Source organism: Syngnathus scovelli, chromosome 11 (assembly GCF_024217435.2).
Source record: "Syngnathus scovelli strain Florida chromosome 11, RoL_Ssco_1.2, whole genome shotgun sequence".
Taxonomy (NCBI): domain Eukaryota; kingdom Metazoa; phylum Chordata; class Actinopteri; order Syngnathiformes; family Syngnathidae; genus Syngnathus; species Syngnathus scovelli.
In genome coordinates, this window is record NC_090857.1 from 11,981,194 (window position 1) to 12,001,011 (window position 19,818).

Consider the following 19,818-nt stretch of genomic DNA (forward strand, 5'->3'; position numbering starts at 1 on the left):
GGCTAGAGCCGAGGTGTTGGTCCGTTAATCTAGATCTGTGACGGGGATTGTTGATGTTCACGTGGCTGAACGTCTGCTCACACGCGTCGGTAGAGCCAAATTGTCCACTTTTTTTTTTTAAACACTCGGTCATTTTAATGGAAGGAATCCAGGGGAAGGTTTGTGCGTGCGTGGTTTTAGCGTAAAACTGTATCTGAAAGCTCAGCGTGCGAATTACGAGAATGCTGAAGTCACGCCCCACACTCAAAATTCGTCTCGATAGAAATAGAGCGCGGAGTGCGCCGGGTGCGTGGCCAGCGCTTCTGCAAAACTAATTATTCTAACAACAGTATCAATTGTTATTATTGTTACGATTATTATTGATGTTTTTACATTTGTTGACTGTGGTAAATTGAAATGTGGACTGCTCGGCCCTGGTGCTTCCACCCTCCGCCTGTAGGGGCGCTGGCAAACACCCTCTGCCCCAGACCGACGATCACATGACGGTCTGGCCGGCTCCCATTACCACGCCCTCCTTCCCCTCCCTATCTGGAAAAGCCCAACCAAACATCTGACAGGGAGGGAAGAGGCGAACCACCACCGACTTCCCAAGATGCTGGCGCTAATAAACCGGCTTTTAGACTGGTTCAAGTCTCTCTTTTGGAAGGAAGAGATGGAGCTGACCCTGGTCGGCCTTCAGTATTCGGGAAAAACGACGTTCGTCAACGTAATCGCCGTAAGTCGCCACCTGCTAGCTGGGGCTAACTAGCCTAATGCTAATAGCATGAGCGCTAATGATGGGTGAGCGATGACTAGGAGGAAGTCATCGCTTTAACCTTTGTTTCGGCAGGTCATACATCATGTAATATTAGCACGCTGTGGTGCTATCGTCATTTTAAAAAACTGGATTTTAATAATAAAAAAGCTAACCCTTGCTTGCTAGGAGTTGAATGAGTAAGGCTGGCTAGCACGATCAAGCTAGTGTTTGGCTTTGTATTTATGACGACTGCATCGCTATCCATTTTTATTTGAGAAAACAAATTTTTCACTTTATGACATATTAATTGTGAATGTAACGTAAAATTAATATACATTTTAACCAATAGTAGTGTAGTGTGTTAGTCTGTTGATTAATTTTACGAGAGTAAACGGTTAGATTTATCTTTGTTTATTTATTTATTTATGTTTGCGAATGTGCGTATTTTTGAGTGATCGATTGTAAATATTCAACAAGTCGTAATTTTATGAGAAAAATTAAGAATTGTTTTTCTATTTTCAAGCTTATGCGAATAAAATATCTCTACATCTCTTCAGAATTTTCTTTTAAATATTTAGTCATTGTCATGAGATGATGGAATATTTTTCCATTAAATATTTGGTTGTATATAGTTGAGCAAAAAAAAAAATTGTAGTTAAGTCGTTATTTTTCTAGGAGATAAATGCATTTTTCAATGAAAACAAGTCTTAATTTATACAATATTATATATTACAATATTCTAGTATTAGAATATTTTCGAAATTATACTTAATTTTACAACCAATGTTCCTGCAATATTTTTTACACATTTTTATAAAGTAGTACATTTACAAGACGATTATAAATGACAAGAGTAAAATCAAGATGCACACGTAATGTTATTGTAACTGACACACATCCACTTGCCACTGTTAGAACTTCTATGTTGCCTCAATTGTTTTAGTTTTAGTAGTAGTCATTTTAACAGACATGGCCTGCTTTTAATTCGATGTGATGCTGTTGGTTTTAATGTCAATTCAATTTATTATTCTGATTATAATCCTGCCAAGGGAAAATCCAATTTACACTCTGCTGTATATAAAAAAAAAATGACAAGGATGAGCACCTTTTTGTCCAAGTCATCATAAGTAGCCTACTCCAACCCTAAAATGGTTGGTCTTATTGGGGTTCTGCTCCACCCTACAAGGACTTGTGGGATTTCCTTCAGTCATAAGACCACTGAATTCATTTCCACTTATCTGTGTCAGGTGACCACATGTGGTCATGTGCTGTGTGTGTGTTTTTGTATGCGCGCGCACACACACTAGATGTCGTGGTCATGCAGGCCAAAACAAACGAATGACCCATTTCTGTTGACGACACAAGAGTGAGAGTTTAAGTAGTGCTTACAAATTTAGCAAGTTTAACAATTGCAAGTTTTAAAATTTGCTCCAACACATTTTTTTTCCAATGTAATGAGGACAAGTGCCATAGAAAATGAATGTATGATTACGTGATTATTATTTTCAGCCATAGTCAATGACCAATTGATTAACTTCACCCATAGTCCGTCAAAGAGCCAAAGTAAAGAGTTTGCCTCTAATGTATATCAACGTGTCTCCTTTCAGTCAGGCCATTTCAGCGAAGACATGATTCCCACAGTTGGCTTCAATATGAGGAAGGTCACAAAAGGAAATGTCACGATCAAGGTGGGTGGTTCCAGCTTCCTGATTTTTTTGTTTTGTTTTTGAAAATCAATCCTTGTGTTGATTTTACAAAGAGGAAGGAGTATTCAATGGCAACACATTTTCTCTGCAGATCTGGGACATCGGAGGGCAACCACGGTTTCGGAGCATGTGGGAGCGCTACTGCCGGGGTGTCAACGCTATTGTGTAAGTACAGCAGATAGATAGACCAATGTTTTTAGCTAGGCTAATGCTATTTGCAAACAAGGAGGCCAATAACCGGTATCTGGAGCTGAAAATGAAAATATTGGTGTCAAAATAAAATATAAAACTTTTTTTTTTTTTTATTCTATTAAGTGTGATTGAAAAAAAATTGCATTTAAAGGGTTTTCTTCAAACCTAGAACTGTGGTGCTCATTTCCAGATACATGGTGGATGCGGCAGACCGAGACAAGGTGGAAGCGTCGAGGAACGAGCTTCACAATCTATTAGACAAACCTCAGCTGCAAGGGATCCCCGTGAGTATTCCTTTTCACACCGGCTCCTCGTGATCAACTGTGACAACCTGTTCCACAAAGTGACTGTCTCGGTAGGTTTTGGTGCTGGGGAACAAAAGAGACCTCCCTACTGCTTTAGATGAGAAACAGCTTATTGAGAAAATGTAAGTCCACACTCTGTTTGCAATGGAATTTTGCTCAAACTTGTCCAAAGTCACAGATCACCATTACGATCTGCTGTCGTACATCATTTAAGTATTATACAAATTTTGTTGGTTTTTTTTTGTCCAAATGAGCTCTTTTCCGTTTTTAGGAATCTGGCAGCCATTCAGGACAGGGAGATATGCTGCTATTCCGTCTCTTGCAAAGAAAAAGACAACATTGGTGAGTTGAGGAATAGGGGGTCTTCTCTTCAAAATAAAACAATCATTCAGAATGTTTGTTTTCTGTGTTTGTGTTCAGATATCACCCTTCAGTGGCTCATTCAGCACTCAAAGTCCCGGAGGAGCTGAAAACGATGAAGGGCAGATGTTGATTGCCAGCTCTTTGCCATGTAACCGTCATGCCACTTCGGACGTGTCCTTAACTCACCACATGCACTCTTCTGCTTTTTTTTTTTTTTTTTTTTTTTTTCCTCTTTCCATTTGTGCCCCTACCACCATCCCCAAACTCTTTGGGAATGCACTACCCCAAAATGTAATCCCGATACCAAATTAAGACATGTAATTGGCATTATTTGTCCTGTAAATTTGTACGGTGTGACTTTTGACAATGTTTTTGTTTAAATGGTAAAGCAGCTTTTTTTTTTTCTTTTTTTTTGTTGCTGATTCATTTTCCCACCTTGTATATTTGTGATAATTATGCAGTCAAGCAGGTCTGTACGAAGGTTAGGTATCCAGCTTGTATGATTTTTAACAGCAATTGCGCGTATGAATATGTGATTCTATTTAAAGTCTGAATGATCAAAAAGGACGTCTGCTGCAGAGTTGTAGGGTGTATATTGTACTCTGCTCTGTAAAAAGTAAGCCTCCTAGCAATCCGTTTTGTGTTGCGCGAATGGCGAAATTTGAAGTGCCTTGCGCAAATGTTTCATCTGAAGCAACACTGCATGCGAGGTGTTGTGCCAAGGAGGAAGTAAAGACACCAATCACTTCAATGTATTCAAATAAAGGCTTGCTTTTTAATACGTGAACTAAACTTGAGTTTTACTTTGTTGTTAAAGCGTAGCATGGCTAACTTGGGGGTGGGTAAAGTATGGTCCTGGGGCCACAGAAAGCCCTATCTGTTCTTTAATTTGGTGCACTGAGCATTTGCATTAATATGTAATATTTCCTGTAGTAAATTAAACGCTACCACAAACAGGATTAACGAATACTTTTCAGTTTATGGAATTAAATCTTATATATTTTACAGTTGTACACCACACACTGTGGCATTTTTGCCGTGAAAATGCCGTTGAGAACTAGCGTGAGTAAGGCGTGCTAAGCAAGTGGCAACGCAAGATGGTCGCTGGTGACTTCAATTCTGACCGGGCTGTTGCATCATGGTTTTCTGTTCCTATTGGCCAGCATAGTAATACGTCAACAGTGTCCCAAAACAACGCCCACATGATTGACATTTTTTAGGGGAAAATCATTAAACGAAAATGTTTGGACGTCATAGCGTGAAATCCAATCACAGGCGCGGTTCTTGGGACTGACTGGTTTGTTGACAGGAATCGTGTCATTCGATGCAAGGCACTTCCAGCAAGCTGATGTATTTCAGATAAACCCCAAGACATCAGATTAGTTCCCTTCGTGCAGGCGTACACACTCAAAGTATGCGTTTTAACAGCGAGCTAGAGCAAAGATGCAATGGCGGTCGTTGGTAGTCGGTGTGGTCGTCGTGAGACTGTCTGTCAGCTTGTGGCTCGCCTTTGGACTTGGAGCGTACGTTAGCTTGGGCACCAGCCATTCCGGCGGAGCCGGCACGCAGGAGCCCTCGACCGGGGAGAAGAAATGCGGCGACTCGTGGTCCAAGCAGATAAGCGGTAACAAACATGAGGAGACCACCGGGACTTGCGCCAAGTTGGCAGAGGAGTCTCTGAAGAGGTCCTACCTGAGCTTCTTCGACGGCAATAAGGACGATTATGTCCGCAGATACAGCTCCTTCCCGGGCACGCTGAGAGCCACCATGAAGGAGAAGGCCAGAGAAATGTTCTACTTTGGTTATGACAACTACATGAAGTATGCGTTCCCCAAAGACGAGCTCAACCCAATTGACTGCGAGGGCAGGGGTCCTGACGTACACAACCCGTGAGTTGTCATTATGTCCAGTGGTCATTTTGGGGTGGCACGCTTAGTCTTAGGGAATTATAAAGGCTCCCACGCATTATGACTTAATATTGTTCAGAATTAAGGCAACAATGCAATTACCAGATGCATATCAAAATGTATTTACTGCAAGCTTATTAAGTACAGGATTTTAAAGTTTTTCTAAATTCATTATTATTTTGAGCATGTAAAGTAGTCATTATAAAAGCAATTGTGAGGGGAAAAATATCAAATTAGCAAGCTCAATTCAACTCAGCTCAACAAGAAATACAAAGTGAAAGAAGCAAAAGTCAAAGAAAACCAAAAGTAAAAAAAGTAGTCAACCCAGTCTTTGTATGACTTGCTTACACACACATGTTCGAAGAATAGGCTGAAGTGTTTCTTTATCAGTCGGAACTTTAATCTATTCTATTATCACAATACCCGAAATGCTTTGGTGTTTTGTTTTCCTATACTAACATGTCATGATATTATATTCAATGTTCATGTTCCGTATATTACATACAATGTACTATCTATATATATATATATATATATATATATATATATATATATATATATATATATATATATATATGTGTAGTCAGTGGTGGACCTAGCTAAACAAATAAGAACACAGAAAGCAAAAATATTTAGAAGAAAAACTACATACTGTATATTGTGCCTTTATTGTGGTTGGTAGTTAAGACAATTTTGCCTTGAATTACAGTTCCAACATCAACATCAATGATGTCCTGGGAAACTACTCGCTAACACTTATTGACGCCTTAGATACCCTACTGGTAAGTCATTCAAGTGTTCACTCAGAACATAGCGTGTTTTGTTTGGAATTGAATTGATGCTGTTCAGCCAAAGATCTCATTGGGAGTTTCTCCCTCAGGTGCTTGGAAATGTCACGGAGTTCCGGCGGGCCGTCGAGCTGGTTATCGACACTGTGTCATTTGACAAGGATTCAACGGTGCAAGTGTTTGAGGCCAACATCAGGATATTAGGCAGCCTCATCTCAGCTCACATTCTGCTCACGGACTCCAAGCATCCATTCGGAAGGGTGAGCTTCGAGGGCTACGACAACCAGCTGCTGCATTTGGCACACGACCTGGCCGTGCGCTTGCTGCCTGCCTTTGAGAACACCAGCACAGGCATCCCGCACCCCAGGGTGAGTTCCACGCCCCTCGGGCACTCACGTTCAGTCTTCCTTACTTTGGATTCCTTTTTGTTTTTGCAGGTGAATCTGAAAAGCGGAGTCCCGTACGGCAGTATTAACGAGACATGTACCGCAGGAGCTGGATCTCTGCTGGTGGAGTTTGGAATCCTGAGCCGCTTGACCGGAGATTCCACGTTTGAGTCTGTGGCTCGACGAGCGGTCAGAGCCCTCTGGAAGCTGCGGAACAGTGAAACTGGTCTTCTAGGTACACTACAGCATTCATCACATTTATTTGAAGGCATTTCACCTATCCCAACTGGTTTCCAGCTGTTTGGAATACAATGCAGGTTCATAAGTTTATGTTCATGGATCAAAATGGTATTTTTGACAAGGTTTGCAGAAAATATTTTATATATAATATTTTTTGTGTAATATATTTAATATTTTTCAATCATCTGACCAGGCAATATCGTCAACATCCAAACGGGTCACTGGGTGGGCAAACAGAGCGGTCTGGGCGCTGGCATGGACTCCTTCTACGAGTATCTGCTCAAGTCATACATCCTGTTTGGCGAAAAGGAGGACTACGCCATGTTCCAAGCCGCTTACGCTAGCATCCAGAACCACTTGAGGCGAGGGTGAGGGCTCCCCCGTTTACAACACTTGAATTCTTCGCTGTCCTACAAGCCCGTTCTTTACATTCCCATAGGCGAGAATCGTGCAACGAAGGAGAAGGCGACCCTCCCATCTACGTCAATGTGAACATGATGAGTGGCGAGATCATGAACACGTGGATAGATTCCCTGCAGGCCTTTTTCCCCGGACTGCAGGTCACACAAAAGCACTGTGAAATTCGTGGTACTCGACTGAAGAAAACGACTGTTTGTTTTTTTTAGGTGCTAAATGGTGATGTAGAAAACGCCATTTGCCTCCACGCCTTCTACTATGCCATCTGGAAACGCTTTGGGGCGTTACCAGAGAGGTACAACTGGCAGCGGCAAGCTCCCGATGTTCTCTTTTACCCGCTCAGACCTGAGTTGGTGGAGTCCACTTATCTGCTCTACCAGGTGACTTGTCGTCAACTTATCTGAAATAATTTTTGTGTGATGTTACATTTTCTTTCAAATTTCAGCTTTGTGTTTATTGTCTTGATCACTTCTACAGGCAACCAAAAATCCTTTTTACTTGCATGTTGGAATGGACATTCTCCAGAGCCTTGAAACAAATACCAAAGTCAGGTGCGTGCATTTTAGTTCTTCCCCACTCCTTTATTTTCTCTGTATTGATGTGATGTGTGTGATTTGCAGATGCGGCTATGCCACCCTCCATCACGTTGTACACAAATCCAAAGAAGATCGCATGGAGAGTTTCTTCCTCAGCGAGACCTGCAAATACCTTTATCTGGTACCGGCTGTCGCTGACAATTCAATAATTCAAAATCCTCTATAATGTTACGTCCTGTTGTTTAACCACAGCTATTTGACGAGGACAACCCGCTTCACAAATCGGGCAACAAGTACATCTTCACCACCGAGGGTCACGTGATGCCCGTCGACAAGCGCTTCCGGGAGAAAAGGTGGAACGGCAAGTGTGCGCGTGAAGACGACACGGCGTTGCAGACGACGATAACTGAGCAGCCCTCCCGGAACAGCAGCAATGTAAGAATCGCCATCTTAGTTTTTGTTTTTTTTTTTTTTATATAAACAATTTGGACTCAAACCATTATCATGTCTTGGTTTTCCTCTCGCTCAGTGCATCCGGATCCCCGACGCACGTCGATACACGCTTCCTCTGAAGAGCGTCTACATGAGGCAGATTGATCAAATAGTAGGGCTTCTCTGAGTCTGCTCGGAGATACTATGACTACCACGTGAACAGAGAGGTTTCCGCTGGACCGTGACTTTGATTTTTTTTCCGTGGGTGAGAACTGTCAGCCAATTTGGAGTGGTTGCGTTTATTGGGATATTAAAAAAAAAAAACCTCTTCTAACACATTATGAAGCATTCAGTGACTGTTCGTACGTTACCACAAGGGCTTTACCCCGCCTTCTTAAATAGTGCCTGCTTATTTTGTCGATGATTGCTTTTTCATTACTCTGGTGTGATAATGTATAGATATCTACATTTTGACCACTGTTTTAAGTGCCTACAGTCATTTTTGTGTTATTCTGTACATGGACCTCTGCAATGTACAGATGTTTACAACTACTAATTCAAGTCATAGGTTTTTATGTGAACATTTTCTTGCTTTTTTTCCCTAATTTATCAGGAGTATTGTAATTGTTTCATACCTGCTACAATTGTCTCAGGGTAAGTAAAAACAAAAATGAACAATCTCATCAAATAATGTCTTAGTTATTGCTTCTAAGGCCATAAGGTATTCTTATTTTTTTTAAGTGGCACATTTTTGTGTCCATTTGCTGATTAAACTTGCTGCACAGAAATCGGAACACAGTTGAGTGTGTTATTTTGGTTTCAAATGCTAATTAAATATCAATAATAATAATAAATATCAGAATGATTCTGAAATGCTAATTTGTCACTCTAACCTAGACTTGAAACCCTAATTTGAAACTCCAATATCAAATCATCACCTTAATTTGAAAGCCTTCAAATGGCAACTTGAAACCCTAACCCAGGCTCAAAAATCATCTGAAACCCAAAACCTTTAATTTTGGTAATAAACAATAATGGTTTTGTAAAGAATTATTAACAGTTTATTTAAGTGTATTTTCTATTGTGAATAGAGCTGATAAGCCACACATTATTAATTGTATGGACCCAGGCAGGTGAAGTCAAACTAGCCAGTGGCGAGTACATTCTCTACTCTGGACATGCAGAGGAAGCAGCACCACACACAGAAGGAATGGCACTCATGCTCTCCAAAGAAGCACAACAGGCCCTCATCAGTTGGGAGCCCATCAGCTCAAGAATTATCACTGCAAGATTCCAAACCACCCATAAAAGAATCAACCTTCAAATCATACAGTGCTATGCACCTACCAACAATGCAGAGGAGGAAATGAAGGATAATTTCTATAACCAACTACAACATCTACTCCAGTCCAGGAAGGAAAAAGACCTAACCTTACTCATGGGCGACATGAATGCCAAGGTGGGAAACAACAACAACGGATACGAACTGGCCATGGGAAGACATGGACTTGGCACCATGAACGAAAATGGGGAAAGATTTTCAGACATATGTGCTGACACCAACCTGGTCATAGGAGGCACCATATTCCCCCATAAACACATTCATAAAGCCACCTGGATATCTCCCGACCACACTACCGAGAACCAGATTGACCACATATGCATCAACCGGAAGTTCAGACGGTCTCTCCTGGATGTGACAGTAAAGAGGGGGGCAGACGCTGGATCAGACCACCACCCACTGGCTGCAAAACTCCAACTCAAGCTAAAGTGCCGCAATACCCCTGCTGGGAACAGAACAAAGTACAACATCCAGCTCTTCCAGGACATTGGAACAACTGAGCTGTATAAAACCACCCTCCAGAACAGGTTTCAAACCCTGCAAGAACAACCAGTGAAGGAGTACAGCCTGAAAAGTGTATGGAAGGAGACCTGTCTGGAAGACTTAGGGAAAAGGACAACAAACCATAAACCTTGGCTGTCAACAGAAACTTGGAAAAAAATAGAAGAAAGGAGGGCCAAAAAGGACACACCAAACAAATGCAAGACAAGAGCGAGAAAGGCCGCAGCCCACAATGACTACGAGGAAGCAAACAAGGAAGTAAGGAAAAGTGCCAAACGGAACAAGAAAATCTACATTGAGGCACTGGCTAAAGAAGCGCAGGAAGCAGCAGCACAAAACAATCTCAAGGAACTCTACATGACCACCAGGAAACTAGCTGAGAAGTTCAGACAGAACAACACACAAATCCGGAATAAAGAGGGATGACTCCTCACCATCAAGGAGGAACAACACCAAAGGTGGACAGAGCATTTCAGCGAGCTGTTGAATAAACCACCGCCCGACCAAGTAATAGAGATCCCACCAGCAGCACACCAACTCAAAATCAATTGCGCCCCCCAACAAGATCTGAGGTAAAGAGGGCTATCATGATGCTCCGACGAAAGCCGCAGGGCCAGATGAAATCCTAGCAGAGGCCCTACAGGCGGATCATGAAACTACAACCACCATGCTCCACACACTCATCAGGAAAATATGGGAGGAGGAAGAAAACATACCAGCAGACTGGAAAAATGGGCTTATTGCTGTCATCCCCCAAAAAGGAGACCTTAGAGACTGCAACAACTACAGAGGCATCATGATGCTATCAACACCGAGCAAAGTGCTAAGCCGCATCATCTTAGAAAGACTACGGAAAGGGGTTGACGAGGAGCTCAGAGAAAATCAAGCTGGTTTCAGAAGTGGAAGATCATGTATTGACCAAATTGCTACCCTTAAGATCATCGAGAGAATGGAACACCAAGGCTTACGTAAATTTCATAGACTTCGAAAAGGTGTTTGACAGCGTAGACCGGAAGCTATTATAGAGCTTATTGGCACACTACGGAATACCCCATACGTTCATCAACATCATCAAAAGCTCATATCAGGATATGCAGTGCCAAGTGCTGCACTAGGGACCAACACAGAAAACATTCACCGTGCTCACTGGAGTGAAACAGGGATGTCTACTTTCCCCCTTTCTATTCCTCCTATGCATTGACTGGATCATGAAACAAACTACCCACAATAAAAAGACAGGCATCCGATGGATCGGTTCAAGATGGCGGCGCGTACACACGCAGCGGCCACTCTCTGTCCCGTTCGGTGTTTTGTGAGTGTTTACTGAGTGTTTGTCCGGCAGTTTTGTGTATGTTCGTCCCGTGTGATACGTCGTGCTACTAGTGCGGGGGGCATGTTCTGCTCAACATCGGCGGAAGTGGGTTTTATGGCGTTCTGGACTTTGGTGCGGAGAGATTAAGGGCGCTCGGACTGCTTCGTCATGGAGCGACGCCGGACTGGCCTGCTCTTCCTCCACCGGTTGGACTGCGTCGTGAGCTCGGACTGCTCCGTCCTGGAGCATTGTTGGGATGCGTCGGCAGCGGGTCTGCGAGGCAGCGGAAGAGGGGCCAGCGCGGAGACGTCGGGCCAGGCTTGCGGCCAACCCACCTCGCCCAGCCGTGCCTTCCATTCTCCTGGCGTACGTTCGTTCGCGGGACGACAAGATGGGTTGCGTTCGCCTGATAGGATCCACGAACCGGACAGTGCGTGCCTGCTGTGTGCTCGTGTTCACAGTGGCCTGGTTGACTGTCATCTTTCCGGACTCTGCTGTGCATCGGGAGCGGCTAGCGTGCTATCAATCTTATTGTTCATCTTCTTGTTTTATTTTTCCTGTGTTGTTTACTTGTATGTGTGTTGTGAACTCTGTCTTGTCACCCTGGGATAGTGAGAAACTTAATTTCGATCTCTTTGTGTGTCTTGACATGCGGAGGAATTGACAATAAAGGAGACTTTGACTTTGACAGAACAACTAGAAGACCTGGACTTTGCTGACGACATTGCTCTACTCTCACATAGCCACCAACAGATACAGGAGAAAACTCAACTACTCGAAAAAACAGCAGCAGGACTGGAACTAAAAATAAACGGAGCAAAAACCAAAGTAATGCGAGTAAACAACGAAAACACAAACCCCATTAACCTCAGGGGCTGCCCACTGGAAGAGGTAGACAAATTCACATACCTAGGAAGTGTAATTGCAGTGGACGGTGGAACGGAGGAAGATGTGAAATCAAGAATAGGGAAAGCAAGAACAGCATTCAACATATTAGATAAGATCTGGAAAACCAAAACAATTTCACTCAATACTAAACTCAAAATCTTCAACTCCAACGTGAAAACAGTGCTGCTATATAGATCACAAACATGGAGGGCCACCAAACACATCACCGCTAAACTGCAAACCTTCACAAACCACTGCCTAAGACGCATCCTCAGGATCTTCTGGCCCAACCGCATCAGCAACACCAGCCTATGGGACCGCACCAAACAAGAAACAATAGAGATACAGGTTTTGAGGAGGAAGTGGAGCTGAATAGGACATACCCTGAGAAAAAACAACATGGCTATAACCAACAGGCATTAACATGGAACCCACAAGGCAAAAGAAGCAGAGGGAGACCCAAAAACAACTGGAGAAGGAGCACAGAGCTGGATGTCAAGAAGATGGGACTGTCGTGGAAACAGCTGGAGAAAATGGCACAAGAAAGATGAGGGTGGAAACTCTTCATCGATGGCCTATGTTCCGAAAGGAATGGAAAGGCCTAAAGAAGAAGATTTTCGCTTGGTGGTCTATTTTTTAAATACTTGATTGTACCCCAACTGCAGATGAGCTCTGCATTTGGTTTAATCATACAGTAATAATAAAATGCATTTCAATTATTATGAAGAAATTAAAAACATGAAAAATAATACTGGACTGCACACGTGTTGTTACTTTAACATCTTCGCAGTTTAAGTCATGTATTTCTAATATTTTCATTTTATTACATGATACAAAATGTTATAGGAAACGGTGAAGATTGGAAATGAGTTTTTACGACTCCAATCTCCGTTAACGACATGTCGTAAAAAGCAACTAGGCGAGGTACGGCATCGCAGGGAGAATACTAGATTTATTGATGTCGGAGTTTTTTGAATGATTTTCTGTCACATCGTACGCATACTAGTAAGTTCACAACACTCACTATCATCAGTTAAGCTTCACGTATTCCATTTGACGGATTCGTGGCGTGAAATACGACTGAACAGTGTCGCAAATCCAGCATGAGCATGAGGCGTTCTCCTGTGTGTGTGAATAAAGCAAATGCAGTAAGTGCTTTTATGTTGCAGCGGTTTGCCAACTGATTCTGCTTCCAAAATTAAGCGATGCTGGTCACCGTTTTCTGCGCGCCGAGAGATCGCCCAGAAAGCACATTCGCCCTCGATGTGTCCCCAGAGCTGGAGCTGAGAGACTTTGTGGCACTTTGTGAACTGGAATCGGGAATCCCGGCGGGGGAAATTCAGGTAAAGACACCCGGCGGCGGTGGACTGTTGAGCTAACCTAGCTCGTGGCTAGTTAGCCCAGTCGTCTTCGCTAGCATGAATCATACTTTTGCTTGCGTTTTAGGACCCAAGCGCTGGGCAAATTCGCCAAACGCAGGCCGTTCGTCATTAAGCGTCAGTAAGAACACGTAGTCAGTTGATGTCATTTGCATATGTATAAAAACTTCGTTTCAATGAATTTTCATGTCAGACTAGCGACTAGGTCTGTTTACGAAGGCTAACGGCTAAACAAACAACACAATCATGTTACGGTGTAATAAGCAGTGGTGGGCCACCCGTGGTTCCTAAGCATAATGTTAGTCAAGTTACATTTAACAGGTAATCCATATAATTATTTGAGTAAATATATGAGTGGGGGAAAATGCCGTACTCAAATGGTTTGTAAACTCTGATGTAAATATTGTATTTAGAACAAAGCATCATCGTCAAATATACAAAACTGTTAATCAGATATTGACCAACAATGTCTTCATGTCACTCTTAATCGATTAATGGACAACTGCTTGATTTGGAAATTAATTCATAACTATATTGGTTAAAACAAAATAATAATGATAATAATGAATATTTACCCCTTTTAGCTGCATTTAGCTGTATGGTGCAGTGCAGTTCCACACAGTGAGGAACTGGGCAGCCACAATAATATATGTTTCATGCAGCTTATTTGATGCTACCAGCAGTTGTGCTGTTAAGACCGGATGTGTTTTACATTTTGTTTTTAAGATCTCCTATGTAGAGCAGCCCCTAAAAGACCCCACTCGTGCCTTGGGGACCTACGGGGTGAAGGATGGAGACGTGGTGGTCCTCAGGCAAGCCGACAGAAGGTTGCCACCCACTCAGCCAGCCTTCCCAGGTGAGAACATCATGGAATTCCTGACTAAAAAGATGGAGACCACAAAAGAAAATCAACTAAAAAATGAATGGGGCCCATCATAAAATTGGAGACGGACCCTGTTTTTTTTTTTTTTTTATCTGTGTAATATTTTTGGTAATTCAGCCTTGATTGTTGTCATATCCCGCTAACCTTCCAACCTTTTCTCCCCTTACTCCTGTAGGTCTGCCCCATATCGACTTTCGCTCCATCACAGTCCCAGGCGCCTCGACTTCAACCGCTCCCCGTAGTACCGTCAGGCCGCCGCAACAACAGGCCGCACCGCCGGCGCTGCAGCAGCAACAGCAGCAGCAGTTGCCCCCTCAGCAACAACCACAGCTCAGCGCGCAGCCCTCCACCATCAACCCACCGGCTGTTCGCGGCTCCTCTTCTCAGGGGCTTGACGACCCCGCCTTACTCCAGCAGATGCTCCTGTCCAATCCGCACGAGCTGTCTCTCCTAAAAGAGCGAAATCCACCGCTAGCCGAGGCCTTGCTGAGCGGAGATCTAGGTAAATAAAAGAATTATATGCTCACGTACTGAGCTGAGGAGTGATGGAACACTGTGACTTACTAAGAAGAAAAGAAACAGAATTACTCATGTATTTAATTTTTTTTTTTTTTTCATTCTGTCTTAACATGGTTAATTTTCACTTACAGTGCCAAATATTATCTCTTTTGCGTTCTACTGTGTATGACATCAGCCGATGTTGGTTGTAAATGTCTGGTTCTGGTTTCAGAGCGCTTTACCAAAGTTCTGCTGGAGCAACAGCAGGATCGAGCCAAGCGCGAGCAAGAGCGAATCCGACTGCTGACTGCGGATCCTTTCGATTTGGAAGCGCAGGCAAAGATCGAGGAGGATATCAGGTTTTGCTTGAGTTTTTTTCTACGCATTGTTAATTTTGAGAATACGAGCCAGCGTCGGCGACATGCAAGATGTTTTTATGCTTGCTTAACGTTTAAATCTGCACACGTTTCAGGCAGCACAACGTAGAAGAAAATATGACAATTGCAATGGAGGAGGCCCCAGAAAGCTTCGGGCAGGTTGTTATGCTCTACATTAATTGCAAAGTCAACGGGCACCCTGTCAAAGCTTTTGTCGACTCAGGTAATTGTTGGAAGATCGGACTCTAAAGGAGACATAGTATGCTTTTTTTCCCCCCACAATTTAAAAACACTTCTCAGGTGTCTTAACAAGATGGCATGGTTTTGTCATAAGAGTGTCTGTTAAGAAAATTTAAAGTGTACACTCCAAACACACGGTTGTAAGGCTAACGAGTTATCATTTTCTGATTGAAATTGTGATCTTTGGCTGCTTGTGAACACTAAGCGCTAAGCTAATTTGCTCTGCACAATGTCTATGACAACTATTTTACATTTAAATAACACATTCGGAAATTTGTTTTTACATTTACTGTCACACGTCGTTGCATGTTTATACAACATGTATGAGGGTTGTTCTTGTTTTGCTCTCAGGCGCGCAAATGACCATCATGAGCCAAGCCTGTGCAGACCGCTGCAACATCATGCGATTAGTAGATCGCCGCTGGGCGGGCATCGCCAAGGGTGTGGGCACACAGAAGATAATTGGCAGGGTTCATTTGGGTAGGTGTTTTCCTGTGGCGTGCACCATTGGCAAAAAAAAAAAAAAATACTGCATCGTGTACTGACGTGATCTTTCTCTTGTGTCCATGCAGCTCAGGTCCAGATCGAAGGGGACTTTCTTCCTTGCTCTTTCTCCATCTTGGAGGACCAGCCGATGGACATGCTGCTCGGTCTCGACATGCTTAAGAGACACCAGGTATGAACTGCCTGTCTTCCCCACTCTCAATTTTTAAGATGCAAAACAATCCAGAAGCATAATCAATTAGACTTTTTTGACTTGTAGTGTTCGATCGATCTGAAGAAAAGCGTCCTTGTCATCGGCACAACGGGCACCGAGACTCGTTTCTTGTCCGAGGCCGAGCTGCCCGAATGCGCCCGGCTAGCCTACGGGCCCGAGGGACGCGAGGCAGCCCGCCCTGAAGAGATGGCAGACAGGGAGCTTGCGGAGGCACTTCAGCGGTCCATACACGAAAGTGGTATGTATGGTCTTCGCTATCATTGGCTTGCTTTATTTTTGGTTTCTTTCACCCTTTCTTTTAGAATGACAATTGCATGGGCCACGCACATTTTATTCATGCTGTCACATAATCATGCCATACCTTCGCCTTGTTAAAAGTGGCCTCGGTTTACAACAACAGATGTGGATCTGCTGAGCACCGGAGTTTGACGGCTCATCTTATGATGTTTACTATTTTAAAATATTAAGAATCATGTTTACACATTTTTTTACAAAGCATTTGGTTTCATTTACTGATATTTACAGTAAATGTAAATGAGTGCCATACATTTCTTTACATTGCTTCCATTTACTTTCATTTACGTTATCAAACTGGATAGATGGGTAGATGGCAGGATAGGTCTTTGGGTTAGGTAGGTGGACTTAAGTTGTTCATCTTCAGGAGAAATGAATAAGCAGGGTGCTAATTAGTCACGTGTGCATGTTGTGTACATGCGTAAACTAATGACTAAAATAGCTGGAGTACACGGTATGTTCATTATCAACAGCAGTTTTGTCGGTAGTTTTACAGTATATAGTAAGAGCGATGATGTGTCCAAAAAGACACACGTGAAAAAGGTGTGATTTGGTTACTGCATGTTTTGTGTGCCACTGCTAACTTTCTCCATCCCTCTGCATGATGTGTGCGGTGTGCGCCTTAACCCATGAGCAGAACAGCACTGATGCAAATGGAGACAGCTGGAGAGGGGCCATACAATCAGGTACTGCAAGAAAATCACAAGCTAGTCATTGCCAGCGCTAAAGTCCATTGTTTTTTTGTTTTTTTTATTATTATTTTTGACCACCTTGATTATGGTTTGGTTTTTGCCACAGGATCTGCTACTCTTTTTGTGGGCGTATTTTTGCATGTAGGTTGTCTTTGAGGATGGCAAAAGAGAAGCTTGAGAAAGTAACAAATTCTCCACACAACACCCCATAAAGACAAACTGTTGTACTGCTCTCTTTCGCTCTCCAACACATATGTACATACAGTAAGTCCCCACAATTCATGGCAAGAGATTGTGTGTGAATAATTCTGTTAAAAAAAAATCAAAAAATATTTTTCATGTTGAATTTATGGGGTGTTTTGTATAGCATTTTGAAGGAAACAATGAATCCATTGGTATAAGGCTATAAGATAAGTGAAGTGCTGTGACTTCACAGATTCCAATGAGACTTCATCTTCTCACGATATCCGATTGTGCTATCTGTTCCCTGTACCAAAAAGACACTGCAGACGGACAGACTACCTCACCGCAGCCGCCGCCATTGTCACTACCCACAGCCGCAGACCAAATGTCCTCAAATGCCCATCCCCACAAAGCTGACTCGGATTGCTCAGAGTCCACCCTGGAGCTGACCTCAGGATCGGACCAACTTGGCCTCCAGGAACCTCATCTGCCTATAGAGCAGGATCAGCTCCAGCCTCCCCCTCTGGAAGATTGTGCTGTCTCAGTAGAAGAAGCCCCAGGACCCTGTCAGTCAGCTGAAGCCCTCCATTGTCCAGAAGGGGATGAGAACGGGACTACGGAAGCATCCCAAACAGAAAACAGCCCAGCCCTCCCCTATCCAGAACTAGCACCCAGTCAGCCCATGGAGCATGAGGCAGCCGAGTCTGGAACGACAGATCCTTGCCAGTCTGGCTCTGTCCAAATGGACTCCTCGTGCCGGGATCAGCCCGAGAGCTCTGACAGCATCCCGTCCCTGGCCGCTGCTCTCTTGGAGCTCCATGAACTGCTGCTCTCCAACAACTGCAGTACTCCCCATCACTCAACGCATTCCCAGGAGGAGGAGCCAACCCGAGTCAGAGCAGAACTAAGCGATGCCAAAGCCAAACCATCTTCTGCTTGCGATGTGTCCTCTGAGAGTGCAGGGGCAGACTCTTCGAAAGGGCCTCTGGAGCCTCCATCTGAAGCCAGAGATCCCAACGTCTATCATCCCGAGTTAGTGGCTCCTCCACAACCCCCAACTGTAGCCAGAGACTCCAGCATTTATCATCCCGAGTCAGCAAGTTCCCCCAATTGTGACGGGGACTTCAGGGAACCCCTGGAGGGACACCAGGGGAGCGGGGATGCGCACGGACGAGTAAGCACGCCGGACAGTCTTGTCTCCGGCACCACCTCCGCCCCACCTCCCATAACCATTACAGAACAATATCCAGCCGAACACATCCAGAGAATCCAGGCTGCAGGTTTTTCTGCCCGCGATGCTGCAGAGGCTCTCGAGCAGGCGCACGGGGTCGTGGAGCTGGCTTTACTGGCCCTCCTGGCCCGCAGCATCACTGTGCCCACCTAAGACTCCGAGCCTGCCAACCCCCCCCCACCAACGTCTCATTTCCTTTTTATGCTTTTGGGTTTTGATCCAGATGTCTCGTGACCCTCTTTGCAGGGAATGTGTCTTAACAGGGATATGCTGTCGCACAGTACTGATCATCCTTTTCTTGACATTAGCGAATATGCGTGGTGCATATTTGCACACCAACGTCTCGGGCGTTCATCCATCTGAATGATTTTTGGGTGTTTTCTAATATAAATTGATTTTTCTTTCTTTGTGATCCAATATCGATACATGTCATTTATTGTTGAAGCAAAATACATATATGATTTGACCTTTCTTATCTGTAAGCGTAGTACACATCTAAATGATTCAAATTGTCAAAGACCAGACATAATGAGAAGGGGTTGACTAATATGTGATTTTGAGTCAGACTCTGATCACAAGTATAGAAAATGCTCCAGTTTGACACAGTTATCAATTAGTCTTGAACTTTTTTTGAGATGGGTGAGAAGGTATCAATCCATATAATCTTTCTGTGACAAATAATCAGCTTGATTTTGATTGAAAAAAATGGGAAGAGTGCTCAAATTCAGCCAGTGTATTTACACTGCTTCATGTAATTTCAACCATATACGTAGATTTTTTTGTCAATAATGACATCATTAATTGTTCAACCATGGGATGTTTAACTTGCGTCTTGCCATTTTCTGATGTTACCCATGGAAAAGTAAATTCTCTCTAAAAGTTGCCACGATACAGTATATTAAACACGTTTACAAATCTGTACCAAAAATAAGAGCGAGAAAATGTGTTAGACACAAAAATCCAATTTTTGCGCTTTTCTTGTTGTCGTTATTGTTCGATGTATGTATGTTTATCAGTTTTTTTGTATGTCAAATCAAGATGGGTGTTCATTTCATTCTTTTCTGAATATAGATTGAAATTTACCCGTCATCTTGTAACACATGGCTTTATCCGGTCATCTGCCATACAATGTTTTCTGATGATTTATTTACGTTTGTCTTGTATGAGATTGCAAAATAAAACGGGGATTACAATTTGTATGCTATGCGTGCGTTCGGGCGTGCAATTGAAATCGTATTTTTTATTTTATTTTTTTACAATGTTGAGTTTAGA

General features: G+C 43.2%; 3 protein-coding genes across 6 annotated transcripts; all 3 read left to right on the forward strand.

Moving 5' to 3' along the window:
- The first annotated feature begins 510 nt into the window (after window positions 1-510).
- Window positions 511-4,094, forward strand: arl8ba (ADP-ribosylation factor-like 8Ba). Its single transcript, XM_049732631.2, has 7 exons — window positions 511-715; window positions 2,344-2,424; window positions 2,534-2,607; window positions 2,825-2,918; window positions 2,994-3,061; window positions 3,211-3,281; window positions 3,360-4,094. Exons 1-7 carry the CDS (start codon window positions 593-595, stop codon window positions 3,407-3,409), a joined length of 561 nt encoding a protein of 186 aa, XP_049588588.1. The 5' UTR covers window positions 511-592; the 3' UTR covers window positions 3,410-4,094.
- A 453-nt stretch (window positions 4,095-4,547) lies between these two features.
- Window positions 4,548-8,802, forward strand: edem1 (ER degradation enhancer, mannosidase alpha-like 1). The gene is made up of 11 exons (XM_049732615.2): window positions 4,548-5,191; window positions 5,919-5,991; window positions 6,090-6,365; window positions 6,435-6,618; window positions 6,817-6,991; window positions 7,063-7,183; window positions 7,250-7,420; window positions 7,518-7,591; window positions 7,661-7,757; window positions 7,829-8,011; window positions 8,106-8,802. The coding sequence occupies exons 1-11, from the start codon at window positions 4,746-4,748 to the stop codon at window positions 8,193-8,195; spliced, it is 1,890 nt and encodes a 629-aa protein (XP_049588572.1). The 5' UTR covers window positions 4,548-4,745; the 3' UTR covers window positions 8,196-8,802.
- Window positions 8,803-12,936: 4,134 nt separating this feature from the next.
- On the forward strand, window positions 12,937-19,750 carry ddi2 (DNA-damage inducible protein 2). 4 transcript variants are annotated; one of them, XM_049732621.2, is made up of 11 exons: window positions 12,937-13,056; window positions 13,221-13,394; window positions 14,157-14,286; window positions 14,489-14,815; window positions 15,044-15,170; window positions 15,284-15,411; window positions 15,780-15,908; window positions 16,001-16,104; window positions 16,192-16,384; window positions 17,078-17,126; window positions 17,633-17,780. In XM_049732621.2, the coding sequence occupies exons 2-10, from the start codon at window positions 13,257-13,259 to the stop codon at window positions 17,086-17,088; spliced, it is 1,287 nt and encodes a 428-aa protein (XP_049588578.1). In that variant the 5' UTR covers window positions 12,937-13,056; window positions 13,221-13,256; the 3' UTR covers window positions 17,089-17,126; window positions 17,633-17,780. The 4 variants fall into 4 exon arrangements, with proteins under 4 accessions (XP_049588578.1, XP_049588580.1, XP_068508416.1 ...); XM_049732623.2 differs by having other exon boundaries at window positions 17,569-17,684; XM_068652315.1 differs by lacking the exon at window positions 17,078-17,126 and having other exon boundaries at window positions 17,633-19,750.
- Window positions 19,751-19,818: the final 68 nt, after the last annotated feature.

Bases quoted from the DNA above. Each gene is read 5' to 3' on its own strand.
- arl8ba (XM_049732631.2), top strand. From the start codon at position 593: ATGCTGGCGCTAATAAACCGGCTTTTAGACTGGTTCAAGTCTCTCTTT. The intron at 2,919-2,993 runs GTGAGTATTCCT...CTGTCTCGGTAG, and splicing joins CTCAGCTGCAAGGGATCCCC to GTTTTGGTGCTGGGGAACAA. The intron at 3,282-3,359 runs GTGAGTTGAGGA...GTTTGTGTTCAG, and splicing joins CAAAGAAAAAGACAACATTG to ATATCACCCTTCAGTGGCTC.
- edem1 (XM_049732615.2), top strand. From the start codon at position 4,746: ATGCAATGGCGGTCGTTGGTAGTCGGTGTGGTCGTCGTGAGACTGTCT. The intron at 6,366-6,434 runs GTGAGTTCCACG...TTGTTTTTGCAG, and splicing joins CAGGCATCCCGCACCCCAGG to GTGAATCTGAAAAGCGGAGT. The intron at 6,619-6,816 runs GTACACTACAGC...TCATCTGACCAG, and splicing joins CAGTGAAACTGGTCTTCTAG to GCAATATCGTCAACATCCAA.
- ddi2 (XM_068652315.1), top strand. From the start codon at position 13,257: ATGCTGGTCACCGTTTTCTGCGCGCCGAGAGATCGCCCAGAAAGCACA. The intron at 14,816-15,043 runs GTAAATAAAAGA...TTCTGGTTTCAG, and splicing joins CTTGCTGAGCGGAGATCTAG to AGCGCTTTACCAAAGTTCTG. The intron at 15,909-16,000 runs GTAGGTGTTTTC...GTGTCCATGCAG, and splicing joins AATTGGCAGGGTTCATTTGG to CTCAGGTCCAGATCGAAGGG.